This window comes from Nelusetta ayraudi, unplaced genomic scaffold (genome assembly GCF_046127955.1).
Source record: "Nelusetta ayraudi isolate G7.1 ecotype Tasmania unplaced genomic scaffold, CSIRO-AGI_Nayr_v1 ptg000015l, whole genome shotgun sequence".
NCBI classification, from domain to species: Eukaryota; Metazoa; Chordata; class Actinopteri; order Tetraodontiformes; family Monacanthidae; genus Nelusetta; species Nelusetta ayraudi.
The window spans coordinates 2,742,370-2,757,181 of NW_027466065.1; the positions used below are offsets into that span (position 1 = coordinate 2,742,370).

Here is a 14,812-nt window from a genome sequence, read left to right on the forward strand (position 1 = left end):
CACACACACACACACACACACTTTATAACACAACTGGGCAGGGACTTCAGTGGCAGCTCTTATCATAAGACGAGTGGAAAAAACCTGATTCAATCACGTGCTGCGATGTAAAGCTCAATGGTACGTAAAGGTCACGATAAGCAATGATTCATTGCCTATGAAAAACAAATTGTTCAAGAGTTTGAACTTTCCCTGGGTTTAACGGGTTCAATCAAATATGCCCTGTAAGACAGAGAAAACACTTCAGGATGTGGATTTGACTAACAATGGAAGTTCTTCCCAGACGGGGGTTACAACTGTGTTCATTTCACCTATCGTAACTAACAAACGTGATTTACATGTCGCGGGAAAGGAACCCTTGAGGGCCAAAAGGCATCTCCTTGGGTTTGTTTGATTTGCATTTGGGACTGTCTCTGCCTTTTGTTTCCTTTGAAATGTTGTGAGTCTGTGAGTGCGAGAGGTATGAAGGTCTTGGTGATCTATTGTTACTGTGGAAAATAACCCCTGATGACCAAAAGGTTCCCGATATATATATATATATGTATACATATATATATATATACACACACATATGTATATGAGTAAAGTTATTATTATCAAATGGAGTCAGATTAAATTAATTATTATGTACTTTACATTGAAATCCTCATCTTGACACCGGAACGACAGAATACGTATTGGGGAGATATTATTATTTGTGCCTGGATATTTCCTCCCCTACAGCCCCATCGTGCCCATCCCTGTGTCTCTGTATATGACACCCGAGTCTGAGCACGGTTATATTGTCCAGAAAGCTCTTGGCAGATATTTAGCTCTCTGTGTGCAGCCGATTGCTAAAAAAAAAAAAAAAAAAAAAAAGGCCAACGTTCGGCTCCTTGTTTGGAAGGAGAGGAGAACAGGGGTAGGAGCCAGCAGCCTGGTGGGGAAAAACATTGTAAGACATTGTAAGACATTACAAGGGATCAATTTATAGAACTGGAAAACATAAGGGGAGCGGGTGGGGGGGACCTCGACTCTTTTTAGTAACGTCCATGGTAACCTGAGTTGCACCCCCATGTTGGAGAACCTTAGAGTTGAAGCAGCCACACGACTCAGGTTTAAAGGAGACTCTGAAAAACAGCAGAGATGTTTCCAAATGGCTTTTTAATTGTTTTAATGATCCTTACATACGTATTGACATGTGTGTCACTGTATTGTTAAAAAAAAGGTGTATTTTTCCAATAATCAAATGCAAACATCAGTCGACAGGAACACGTCCAGTGACAATGACTTTAAAAACAAAACAAAAACAAAACAAAAAAGAATTCCACTGCTGATGAAAAAAAAACCCAAAACAAAACAACAAAACAACCCAAAACCATACATCCACCAACCCTGGTTAGGACATTCAGTAACATGAGAGGATAAAACATCAGCTGTTTCTAAAAGGCACTGTAGATCGAGAAAAAAACAAGAACAATTTATTTTTCTGGCGGTTGGTGATTCAGTCTCAACCTGTTGGCATGATGGAGCGAAAGCAGTGACAATAAATCGTCAGTGAGTTCGCCGCCAGCTCAGCAGGTTTCAGTAAGGCAAAGCACAATCAGACGACCTTCAGCCGCGGCCTTTCTGTTTGTCCTTCCTCCTGAAGGAAGGACGGAGGAGCAGCTTCCCTGCTAAAAGCAAACTACTGGGATCATCTCCCATTCTACAATTATAAAAACAACAACAAAAAACAGGGAGTGTTTGATTTCCGACAACCCGCATATTATAATTTTTTTTTCTCTCCGTAATTAAGTATTAATACATCCAACAGTGACGTGAAGTCCAAAAAAATTTGAACTGGAATCATCAATCATCACTAGCTCTAAACTCATTTAAACATTTGACCTCTACTTTACAAGCTATGTGCAAAACAAATCATACAAATGAACATGAACAAAAAGGGTGAAAAAAAAAAGTGTCAAATAATAATTAGAGTAGGTGTGTAACTCCTCTCCTCCACTCCTTTAAGACCTTTGCCGTAATTTTTTTTTTCTTGTTATCACCGACCCGGCGTCCCTCCCAACTATTAGTTGGATTTTTTGTTTATGACAGTCATATATCTTGCGCTATCAGTCTAGGTAACTTGGCGCCGGCGGGTGTGACGCATAGCAGCTTCACGTATGGCGGTGGCGGCAGGTATCGCCGTTGCCTCTGCCAAGCACAAAATGGGCACGACTGCGGATTGTTTCAGTGAAAATAATAGCAATAAGAACTCCTCTTAGTGTCTTGTTTTGACAGCTGCCTTCATCCCACATCCTGCAGACACCGGCAGGCCTGGAGTCCTAGAGCTTTGACTGGTGAAATCATCACTAACTGAACCTGGGTGACCTTCATCGAATCGCCTCCGCCTGAAACCTAAAGTCTGCATCCCGTCTGCAAACGGGAGCGCACGCACAGGAGATGCACGATACCGTGAGATAGTCAGGGATCAAACTCCCTCGTCGTAAAGAGCCATCGGACATTTATGGTCCCTTTAATCTACCAGCACATTCATAATTGATGCTGTATGCTGTATATACAGCAACAGTGAGAGTTGCAGCGTTGTCATAATCTGTGACAACCGGTGATAAACGGCCCTTTTTTTTTTATCCCCCACCCACCCCCAAGCTAAAATTGTTTTACATCTTTGTTTGCAGCAGTGAGAATTTTTTTTTTTTTTTTTTTTTGCGGTTGAATTTAATCCCCATAATAATGAAATAAAAAAAACTAAAAAAACCTGGCAAACATCAAACTGCATAATGTCTGAGGTGGATGCGTGTTTGATGGTTTTGTCAGATACAAATGCGAGTGGTTACAATCACAGCGGTGCTGCAGAGGTGTTTTCTGGTTTTTGGCCTCTTCCCATTCATCATCATGGCTTCAGTTAAAAAAAAAAAAGAAAAAAAGAAAAACGGCCATCAGACATTTAGCAGACAGATGAATTGAATGTGAAGGAATGCTGCGGTCACACAAATCCTCGTTCTCAGCTGAAGGAAGAGAGATCTTTAGCGTTAGTTTTTGTTTTGCGCGGACAATGTTAAAAAAAAACAAAGAAAAAGAAAGTGGGAGGTGTTTTGCCTGCAAGTGCAAAATCTGTTCAGTCGCTGACTGTGACTTTTGTCTGTGAAGTTTTTTGTGTGTTTTCCAAAACTAACTAACTATCACTATTGTTCCCAGATTCTGCAAAAAAAAATGCAAAAAAAAAATCTTGGTGATGATGTTTTTCTGGCAGTAACGTGTCTCCATCTGGTCATGAGGGAACGACTGCTCGCTCCACGTTTCAGCTCTGGAAAAAGAGACCCTTTGTGATGTCACTAAGGGCACTGCTACCTCTCCTGCCCAGGCACTAGCTACGCCCCCTGAGGACCCGCCTTGCCTCCGTCACGTGGCTGCTCCGCCGTAGTCCGGGGTGGAAAAATAAATATCTTAAAATGTTTCTAATAAGGGACTTTGAAGAAAAATTGATTATTTTTGCGGGAGAAAAAAAAAAAAAATCGACTCTTCCGACGCTTCTCTGACACACGGTCCATGTTGGTTACCAACTTCCAGGCTTATAAACCACGGCATGGCATGGCAAAGACAGAACACTTTGCATTTATATGTGTATATGTTAAAAAAAAATAAAAAAAAATTGGAGAACAGGAAAATGCGGAAGGAGAAGCAGCAGGGACGCTGCTCGTCAGTGAGTTCGCCGCCAGCTCAGCAGGTTTCAGTAAGGCAAAGCACAATCAGACGACCTTCAGCCGCGGCCTTTCTGTTTGTCCTTCCTCCTGAAGGAAGGACGGAGGAGCAGCTGCACCTGGTCCCGTCTGGGTTCCTCCTCGTCGCCGGTCAGTCGTCGATGTCCTCGTACACGCCGTCGTCCAGCAGTGGCAGCGGCGGCGGCGGCAGCTTCCTGCGGCGGGAGTACTTGAGCTGGAGCAGGTCTCCGACCTCGCTGATCACACTCAGCGCCTGCACACACACACACGCACACACACACACACACACACACACACACACACACACACACACACACACACAAACAGATGTGTCACTGCGAGGTGGAGGGACGGGGGGGTGGGGGGGGAGCGATGTTTGGAAGTCTGCGAGCTGCTGGCAAAATGAGATTTTTATGGAGGCCGTTTGTCATGTGTGCCACTCGGCGGTGAGGCGGGATATGAGTCCCGGCGACAGGATGTCTTATGAGGAGCAGGCCAGTTTGTGGAATTTCGAGCTTGCTGTGGCGACGCGAAGGCCCCGAAAGTGGCGGCTTTGTCACACACGCGACAGTAAATGGAAGATGAAAAAAAAAGAAAGAAAGAAATGGGACTGGTCCATCGTCACAACTGTGTTACAACATCCTCCTCCTCCTCCTCCTCCTCCTCCTCCTCCTCCTCCTCCTCCTCCTCCTCCTCCGGACCCAGTGCCAAATATTGCACTGATGATTTATAAAACCTTGCTGCTTTTTGCACATCTTGCTCTTGCTTCTTGCACTTGAGGAAGAAGGTAGCCGACGCGAATCAGACCAAGGTACTAACACTCAATATCGACAACAACACCAACAAGACGACCAGCCAACACAAACCAAGGAGCTTGGGCCTAAAAGAGGGGGAACTTCCGGGTCGGTAAAAAAAAAAAGATTAATCGCGATTAATCTTTTAATTGCGATTAATCTTTTTTTTTTTATGACATTGCCAATTATGAATCAATTCACAATGATTTTTTTTTTAATGAGGCCGGAAACTCATGTGTGACTGCAGTGCAGCGTCGTACCGGGACCGTTTAAGGCGATGCACACTGGGTACACGAGCACGCGGATCCAAACCAACTCATGAGACGAGGCACCGACGCTACAAACAAATGTTGTGGGAACACGGCGGACACGAGGAGCCGTATCGCCTGCTGGCACCGGGAGTTGGAAGAAAAGACAGAAAATCCTCCAGTCGCTCCAAACCGGGCAACCATCCCCAACACCAGAGCAAAGCTGCCAATACAGCCGCAAAGCAATGCTCGATTAATCGCGACTAATTGCATCGTACCCCTCTGTATCGGCATTGAATTGAATATTCAGGTCCCTTAGTGTAAGAAAAGTCAAATCCACATCCTCAAATGTTTTATTTTAACAATGGAAGTTTTCCCCAGACGGGTGTAACAACTGTTTTCATCTCACCTATTGTAACCAACTAACGTGATTTACATGTCGTAGGAAAGGAACCCCTGAGGGCCAAAAGGCCTCTCCTTGGGTTTGTTTGATTTGCGTTTGGGGACTGCCTCTGCCTTTTGTTTACCTGACTTTCCTTTGAAATGTTGTGAGTCTCAGTGCGAGAAGTGCAAAGGTCTTGGTGATCTATTGTTACTGTTGTCTTGGAAAAATAACCCCTTGAGTGTCATGTTTTTCTAACTATTGCGTTAGATGAGTTAACCTCTGAATATCTCAACCTAGATGTCTGGGCTGTTCTTTAATGTTAAGGTCAACACACCTAGCGATTCCCACCCTTAATCGTGATGTATATCGTATTGGGATATAAAATTAGCTATATTGGGATATGAAATTTTGGTCATATTGCCCAGCCCTTCTATCTATCTATCTATCTATTTATCTATCCACTACCAACAAATGACAAGCAGTTCCCTGTGGAGCGGCGGTGGGCGTTACCCTGTCCAGCATGTGCCTGGTGTGGGCGGCGGAGATGCAGAAGCGAGCGCGGGACTCGATGATGGGCGTGGCCGGGAAGCCCACCACCACCACGCCGATGTTTCTCTTCAGCATCTCCCTGCCGAACGCTCTGCCAGGATACACACACACACACACGATACACAAAAATTCAAAAATTTCAAAAAACACCCAATGAACGTGCGCTTTTGCTTCTGCAACCAATCAGAACTCTGCGCTCGTACCCGATCTTGGCGGGCATGTAAAGCATCATGGGTACCACGGGCGAGTTCTGGTTGCCGTAGATGATGAAGCCCATCTCCTGCAGCCTCTTGCGGAAGTAGACGGTGTTGTCGGCCAGCTGGCGCACACGATCACGGCCTTGGGGGCAAAAACATGTCGATTTATTGTTTGATATTTTCAAACTCTTCTAACTCTAATCCTGCTCTCACCTGATTGGTTCAGCGCTAAAAAATCTCCTGTGAGGACGTCATTAACAGGTCACATTAACATTAAATTCTTTGGTTAAGAAATAATTTTCCTGAGCTTTAACTTTCAGAGCTCTGCATATTTTCGCTAATGTGGGCTGACACCTAGTGGCCAAAAATTGCAATTGCAGCAGGTAAAAGGGGGGAAATACATTAATCAAAAATGGTGACAGGTCCTGTTTTTTTCCTGATCTTTCACCGTCGAAGCAGAAAAAAAACCAGAAAACTCACCGATGGTCGTGCCGTCTTTGCCCATAATGCACTTCATAGAAGCGAGGATTTGCTCCACCACAGGAGGAGACATGGAGGCGGCGTAGACGGCGCTGTGGGAGTGGCGGCGCAGGTATTGGATCAGCTCCTGGACGCGGCAAAACACAAAGACGTCAGTGGCTGCTGTCGACGCTCCAGACGCGTTGCAAAAAACAAACAAACAAAAACAAACATTCAGCCAGGCTGTATTCTCATTCAGAGCATCACACCAATGGAATACAGTAGAGTCTCCGGAGTGTCACTCATTTAAAGTCAATGCAAAAAAACTGGCTTGTTGAATCCCAACAATGTGAGTTGTACTACTATAGTATTTATAGTAAAATAGTTTTTTTTCTCTTCTTTTCTTATTTTACCTGCATCAGATAGTGACTGAATGAAAGTCCTTCAAAACTGTGCTATAGCCAATGTAGCTTAACCTATGATAATTGTACTGTGTTCTTATTGATTTAATTATCTAATCTTTGTACTGTATCTGTCTATCTGTCTTCATGATGGATGAGCATGATGATGATATTAGCCTGAAGCTAACTCCGGGAATATTTACTTTCTCGTGGAAATGTTGATTAATGTACTTTGTCCCCGTTTAAAAAAAAATAACAGATTTGAATTTGAAAAAAAAACCCCAACATTTTGAGGAATTGGGTGAAATTTGTGCTTTGGGGAGGGGGCAGTCTGGGCTTCCTTGCTCGTCCAACGCTGAAACCTAAATGTTTGCGTTGGTTGCCCTGCTTGCTAACGTGTGAAAAGTGGATCTTACTGCTTCTTTTTCCTTTTTAAAAATGCAAAGATTTTATAAAGATTTCATAAAGAATTCAATTTTTCTCCTGCGAGGCTCCTGTCACACCCTGACAGAGCTGTGGCAAGACTCCTGTTAACTCGGTGACGCCTCCGCCCCCCCCGCCCCCCTGGCCGTGATCCATCTTGTTAGCGGAGCCGACGGCCTTGAACTCATCTCGCCTTGAACCCAGAGCGATCGGGGGCTTTTATTGAGCCACTGGGGTGGAGGAGACGTGAGACAGAGGCAGCAGCAGCAGCCAGCGGGTTGCCAGGCAACAGACTCAACCTTCCGGCCGTTCCTCACCCGCTTGCCGGCGATGTATCCGCCGGCGGCGCCGAAGCTCTTGGTGAACGTGCCCATCAGGACGTCCACGTCGCCGGGGTCCAGGCCAAAGTAGTCCACCACGCCCCTCCCCCGCGGGCCCAGCGCCCCGATGCTGTGGGCCTCGTCCAGGTAGAGGAACGCCCGGTAGCGCTTCTTCAGGGCGATGACCTCGGGCAGCCGCACCACGCTGCCCTCCATGCTGCAGGAGGAGAGACGGTCAAGATCTGACTCACTTTGACTCGTTTGCTGCTGCCAGAAACTACTGCTTAAAGGTCCAGTGTGTAAAATGTTTTAAGGGAGCGCGTTTCATATTTAGGGTGCAACAAGGCAGCTACTACTACAAAGACTACTAAGACTACTATTAGGAGGAAGACCCTTATTGCTCTATATATACATATATATATATCTATATATATATATATAAGGTTATTAATGCATTTGTAAGCAGAATATTAACCTTTTACCAGTTTAAAAATCATAAATCAAGCCAAATGTTCCACACTGGACCTTTATAATCATAGTTGCAGCATCAAAAAAAGGGAAGAAAGATGTCCTCATTCGTAGAAGGTAATAAATGAATAAATGATGAGATTACTATGTTGATTTTAATTTGCAGCCCAAAGTCCTCTTCCGTCTCCCAGTAACACCAAATAAATGTCCATCTGTCGCTATTGAGCACCTCTGGACCCTAAGAAGTCTCAGAAAGACACTTGCAGCTCCACTGAACAAACCCATCCACGGCCACTGCAGTGTAAACAGAAGTATATGAAGGGATGAGGCACCTGTAGATGCCTTCCACCACGATGAGGACCTTCTTCCAGGGTCTGTGGGTCCTGGGCTGGCCGTGGACGATGGCGTCTCTCAGCTGCTTCTCTAGACTCTGCATGTCTGACAAAAAAATATATAATATAAAAATAAATATCCAACTTTAAAATAAAAAAAAAAAACATGCACAAAAGAGGAATGTTTCTGTTTTTTGTTTTTTTTACAGAACAAAAAAAAAAACATTCAGCAGGCTCACTGTTATGCTTGAAGACTCTGATGGTGGCGCCGGAGAGCCTGGCTCCCAGCACCAGAGAGGCGTGGTTAAGTTCATCGCTGAGAATCAGGCAGCCCTGCAGGAGGAGGACAGACAGGCAGGCAGGCAGGCAGACAGACAGACAGACAGACAGACAGACAGACAGACAGTAAGGTGGAGGTCTGAGAAGACATTAAACCCAAACCAAACAAAGCAACCCTCCACCTGGACGGATCTTCTGAAAAGAGTTTTGTTCTCTGTCACCCGGTGGCGTGTGTGTGTCAAGGACTTTGTTTAAAGTTTAACCGTGAGACAACATCAGCTGACAGAGCACAGACGGGCGCTCTGCTGGTGCTGACAGGAGGTGTTTAGACAGCAGTCACACCACCACCACCACCACCACCACCACCAGGTGCCCTCCTCACCTTGCCCACCAGCGCTGGAATGTTCATGGAATTGGTCGCGAAGCCCATCCCGAAGGCCATGGCCGAGTCCACGCCCAGGAAGTCAGCGACCAGCTTCTCCAGCTCCTCGTGTCTGTCCAGGTTGCCTGAGATAACCACACACACACACACACACAAGAAAAAAGTCAAAATGCAAATAAACAACTTTCCATAATGTGGAAAAAACACATTAAATACAACTTTCTCAACCACATTTCACTAAGAGCTCCACAGTGATGATAGGAGCATCAGTGCTTTAATCGTCGCTAATTTCCTTCCCTGTGCCCACACTAACACCAACACACTAACGTGTGTGCGTTGCGCTGTATTACCGATCTCCTGCCTGGTGCTGGCGACGCCCACGCCGTACTCCACAGTGACCTGGGCTGCGGCGTCAGCACACGGTCCGGTGTTCTCGGCGAAGCCCAGGTAATTGTAGGAGCCCAAGTTAATCACATCCTGCAGCACCCGGCCGGTGAACCTGGGAGCAGAACGGAGGGGGCACTTTTCACTCCAAGGAGCTTCAGCGAGGACTCGCTTTAAGAAGCACCGGGCAAGACTATTTCACCACTAGATGTCGTAGTTTTGCAGTTTTGCAAGCCAAACAAAGCGGCGCCTTGCACCTGCTCAGCAGCACCGGAGCCCCGGCCAGTGGAAAACAAGAGTTTTAACAGGACCGGCAAAGTCATTACAGAATACTGCAGCCAGAAGGGGGCGCTGTAAAGTACAATCGTGGCTATCGATATAGCAGGCTATCGCTAGCGCCGTAGCCGAAACGAGGTAAGACGTCACAGCGGCCCCTGTGTGTGGGCAGTCTCTTTTTGTTCTTTCTTACTCGAACGTCCAGTTGTAGTCCTGGGACGCCCGCTCCACCAGGTCCATCTTGGCGCCCGGGACGCTGCATATGGGCCTGTTCCAGTTGTCCCTGATGCGCATGTAGAGGTTCCTAGTGTAGAAGTTCTCAAAGTCCTGGTAGAGAGGCACAAAGCCCTGCGCATGAATGGAGAGAGAGAGTGAGAGAGAGGGAGAGGGAGAGAGAGAGAGAACAATGTTCAGCGCTGGAATGTCTCGCTATCGCACCAAAATCATCTTCAAACATCAACATTCCGCTCATATTTCTGCAGAGCTCAGCCACGAGGAATTTAATCTCCGCACACTCAAACCTTCACCCGCTGGAGGAGGGTTTTTTTTTCTACACCCTCCCTGTTGGGAGCGTTGGTGGGATATCCTCAGGGTGACTTAATGACTTCCCCGTGTTGGGCCCACCAGCTTCCTGCCTCTTTCCAGAAAAAAAAAAAAAAAAAAAAAGCCAAAACAATGGGCTCCACTATCAAATGTTACATAAGAGGCTGAAAACAATGTCGGCAGCCAAGGACGCCGCCGTCCTGAGGGGGCTGATGACTGATCCAGTAGCACTCTGCTGACATGGTAGTGTAAGCAGAGCGGAGAAGGCGGTCGTGTCGGGGATTTGATTGAATTGATCAGTTTGTCCGCTCTTGTCTCTCTGCACTGCACTGTACACACAGCGCTACATCAGTACTACAAGCCCCCCCGACCCAAAGCAAAAAAAAAACTAAATCAACTGTCTGAAAAACAATAACAGTATTCCAGGCACACGCAGAGAAAGGGTTTTTCTTTTTTTCAATATGCTGACTGCATGACGCACGTCCGCGGTCGAAAAACCATAACTATATGATTGATAACTACAAGCTTTGAGTCAGTCAAGTGCAGGTTAAGGTGAGAAAAAAAAACATGTGCGCGACTTGAGCGCCCGGCTCCTCCGCTTCCTTTTTCTCACTCGGTGGTGGGCTGTCAAGGGTTAGAGTGACATTATATGACTAATCCCTTCAAACAAAGGTTTTCTAGAGTAGGGCGTGAAAATTCGAGCCTCGACGCGTCGTGTTAATGTCACTGTAAATCGCTGAATGATAAAATCACACCGCGGCCGCTAAGTGCTCATTTGTACCTGCAGTGCGGTACTGAGCTGCTGGGTGGCAGCGTCGCTCATTGTTTACATCCTGCAAAAACACAGAGAAGAAGAACGGCTTCTTCTCAGACTCAGACTGTTGGCGGCAGGCGGCAGGCGGAGGCGGAGGCGGAGTCTCCTCTCACCTGCTGGTCCTCCTTCTCCCGGGCGATGTGGCACCTCTCGATCTTCCAGTGGCGCAGGAAGTCTCGAAAGTAGCCGAAGACGGTCAGGATGCCGTAGCCCATGTAGGTGAGCACGGCCACCAGCATGGGCGTCTCCTCGAAGGACTCGACGAAGGGCCGGCCGTAGAGGGCGCCATGGTGCGCCTCTGCGTGGACCTGGGTGACAACGGAGGGGGAGAAAATTAAAAAAAATCCACAGCGGATACAAAACCACAAGTCCGTCAATGCAGATTTTATTTGGCGAGCGAGTAAAGACATTTTTCTTGCAATAAAGCGTTTAAAAGAGCAGTAAAAAAATGCACCATTTTTTTGAGTTGTCACAGTAAACTGTGTCAGCTGGCAGGATTAGTGATTGACCTTATTGTTATAACGTGGGTCCTGTGAATTTTAGTGGCGTCAACGTCACTTCGAATCACTCGATTTGAGAGTTTTATAGAGCAAACTATGGAAAATGGTGAAGGTCTTAGTTTCTCTGCAAGAAGGGACAGTTTTAAAAAATAAAAGACTACTTGAAGCTTCTGTGAGTAGGTGTCTCTGCTAGTCATGGTACTCATAATAACAGCGTACGTTTATCTAGCTGGGAGTTTCCCTTCAGAGACAACATGTCTTCCATTGCACGTCTCAGTAGGGAGCGAGTTTCACTTGCGGAATTCCTCCTTCCTCAGACGCGCCGCTCGGCCTCCTTGCAACATCTCCTCCTCCTCGTGTCTGAACGGGCCGAAGCCAATCATAATGACGAGGGTGACGACGTCTCGCTCTGAGGTCTTTCTGGGGACGAAGAGGAGCGAACCGACGCCACAATAAGCTCGGCTAACTAAACAGGAAAGGGAAGGGGGGAAGCGAGGGAAGATTTGCCTGCCAAATAAGGAAGGAGCTGCTTGGGCGGATGGGAATCTTGGATAAATAAATAAAAGCCGGAGTTGTGTCAACTCGCAGATACAGAACACACACACAGACACACACAGACACACGTCCAGTTTGACAAAACGTTGGAAACGTCTCTGGACTCTCAGGATGTTGCGCAACGGCGACTTCCCATCACGCTGCTCTCTGGTGGCTGGTGGCTATTAGGCGCCACATGTGACCGGTCATGCCGCACTCTGGAATACCGCAGGAGCAGCGTTGACTGATGAGTGTGGACTGCGATCAGCTGAGCTCCCGTCACCAGGCAACAGGTCCCAGGCCCTGGACGGCTGCTGGTCGCAACTCGCCGACAAAGGGATGCCGTGTTACGGCTGTCACGGGTAGCTGGCTCTTTAAAAAAAATATATAATGAAAAAAAAAAAAAAAAAAAAAAATGAATTCATAAATCTCTGGGTTTCTGTGTGGCAAACAGGAAGCCGCTTTCCTGCTTGCAAACAATGGCTATTGCACCTTGCAAAAAGGAATAAAAAATATTGTGAAACATTTCTCAACCTGCTCAACCAGCAGCCAAGGATTCTGTCGGAGACTTTTGGAATGCGACTGACAGAAGGTTCGTCCAATCACCTTCCAAGTTCTCTCCCGTTTCCCAGAATGCACGTACGAGCTGAATGACACACAGGCCCGCTGTGTTGCATTCCGTTGTGATGCATTCCGTCAAAGGAAACAAAAAAAAAACTTTTTCAGGCAGCCTGCAACTTTGAGCAACGGCGGGGAAACATATCAAATATGCATGAGTGCAAAACGCTCCAGCGTGTTTCGGCATGTAGTCACACAGTCACAGGGGACCTGCTAATTGGAACAGATACAGCTGGTGTACCCAAGTGTGGAAATTTCATCAGCCTCTGAGGAGATGGAAAAAAAAAAGAAATCAATAAACATTTTAAAAAAAAAGCTGCTTGACAGCATGCATGCAAGCCTTACAGAACAGCTTGAAGTGTTGAACAGTTGCAGCGTTTCAACCAGACTCGCTCAGCCGACACGCAGGGCGGAGTGCAGATGACTCTGAAGCTGCACTGGCCGCACCAGGATATAAAAGTAAGGGTGTGAACTTGTCACAATAATCCAGGCACGGCGATGTAGACTGTCCCGAGGCGTTCTGGGTCCAGACAGTGGTGCAACAGAACCTCTAAGGATTTTTTTTTTTTACTACTGTTGCCCTCTGTGCATGTGCTTTAATAAAATGCATGAAGTAGACCGCGTCCTTGATTCGGCGTAAATGTGCAAAGTTGGAAAGTCTTGGCCTGTACGCCAGCTCCTTGAATGAGGCGTCCCAGGAGAAGATAGTTTGAGTTTCTGGGTGAGACGACTTCCATGTTATGTGACCACACGCTTCCAAACTGGCGGCAAGCTGCGGAACTACGCTGGATCAATGGAGGGACTTCAATTTGGTTTTTGCAAAGCTTTCATATTAAAAAATTTAAATAAAAGCAGGCATTTTTCACTTGACATCTGTAAATAATAACGGACATCTGTAACACATATTTATCACTAAATAAAAATACGAATTTAAAACCGGACCTCCAACTTCAAAAGACAAACTCAAATTAAACACCTGTCCAGTTAATGCACCAAAATTGGCTATAGGACAATGAAATGGGAACTAAGAAAGTAAGAACTTTGTCTGTTGCAACAATCAAACCTGATAAGGGGCAACCTGACATTAAGTTACATGACATGGGAGCTATCTCAGAATAGGGAAGAAGGTGTAAATATCACTTCAAAAACTACAAATAAATCAAGTTAGTCAAGGTTTGCTAGCTGCCAGATTACAAGCAGTTTAAAATAAAAGATAGAAGACAACAACAACTATTATTATTATTATTATTATTATTATTATTATTATTATTATTATTATTAATAGTCCTAAAGGGACACGTCTGATGGAATATCCAACACAAGACCAAATTCTGCTGTATTGAGAGCCATCTAGTGTTAAAATACTGTTTTAGAATGGTGCAAATGTGGCAAGGCGGAATTAACAAGCGTTTCCCGTTAGAGTCGAGGAAAGTTGGTTTACGCTTGAAGCGGAGAGTGTAACTACGGCGCCAGAAACGACCGCGATCCCAACAGAGTGTCGGCGTCAAACCTGCGAACGAGCGCAGCCTGATCGTCTCAATCGGCTGTCAGGCAGCACTGAAGTGAAAACGCCCTTGAGGACAGCAAAACCGAGCGCGAGCTGCACTGGGCGGCGGGATCGGACTGGATGCTGCTCTGCTCCCCGAGCCTCCCCACGTCCCATCCCGGGCCTCTCACCTCCGCTTCATCCCCGTCCTCGGGCCGCCAGCCGTGGAGGCTCTTGAGCAAGCCGTTGCTCCCGGGCCTGAGTCCGTTCTTGGCCCGCTGACCCACGTCCCCGCCGGCTGCCCGAGTCGCGGGGCTCTCGGTCATTGCTGGCCCACGACGGCGCGCGCCGCGACGGTCACTGGCATTGAAGGGGGGAGGAGGTGGTGGGGTGCAACCGTGCGGCGCGAGGCGAGCCTGCGGTGCAAGGCGGTGACGGTACCGTGCGCGCCGCCCCGCGCCGAGCAGCAGCAGCAGCAGCAGCAGCAGCGCGCGCGCACGCACGCACACTCAAGAGCGCTCGACACACACGCACACGTACAGTCACGCACGCACACGCTTACGCACACGAGCACGCGCGAGGGTGGGGGACTTGAAAATCCAGACGCCCAATACCGGAAATCGACGCCCATAAGTGAAATCGAAGTACGGAGAGAGGACAGGAGGGGCGGGGTTACCTTATCACGTGATATAAACAGGCGGGGGCACACCTAGTTT

The 14,812-nt window shown here is 47.0% G+C and overlaps 1 protein-coding gene across 1 annotated transcript; it reads right to left on the minus strand.

Annotated features, from left to right (window-relative positions):
* Positions 1–1,767: 1,767 nt before the first annotated feature.
* On the minus strand, positions 1,768–14,612 carry LOC142886375 (serine palmitoyltransferase 2-like). Its single transcript, XM_076023475.1, has 12 exons — positions 14,288–14,612; positions 11,072–11,266; positions 9,795–9,949; positions 9,292–9,440; positions 8,942–9,066; positions 8,520–8,613; positions 8,281–8,386; positions 7,478–7,697; positions 6,358–6,484; positions 5,884–6,019; positions 5,642–5,771; positions 1,768–3,957 (listed from the first exon to the last, which is right to left on the minus strand). Exons 1-12 carry the CDS (start codon positions 14,420–14,422, stop codon positions 3,835–3,837), a joined length of 1,695 nt encoding a protein of 564 aa, XP_075879590.1. The 5' UTR covers positions 14,423–14,612; the 3' UTR covers positions 1,768–3,834.
* Between the last annotated feature and the right edge of the window lie 200 nt (positions 14,613–14,812).

Bases quoted from the DNA above. Each gene is read 5' to 3' on its own strand.
- LOC142886375 (XM_076023475.1), bottom strand. From the start codon at position 14,422: ATGACCGAGAGCCCCGCGACTCGGGCAGCCGGCGGGGACGTGGGTCAG. The intron at 9,441-9,794 runs GTAAGAAAGAAC...TTCTGCTCCCAG, and splicing joins GACTACAACTGGACGTTCGA to GTTCACCGGCCGGGTGCTGC. The intron at 3,958-5,641 runs GTAACGCCCACC...GTGTGTGTGCAG, and splicing joins CCAGGCACATGCTGGACAGG to GCGCTGAGTGTGATCAGCGA.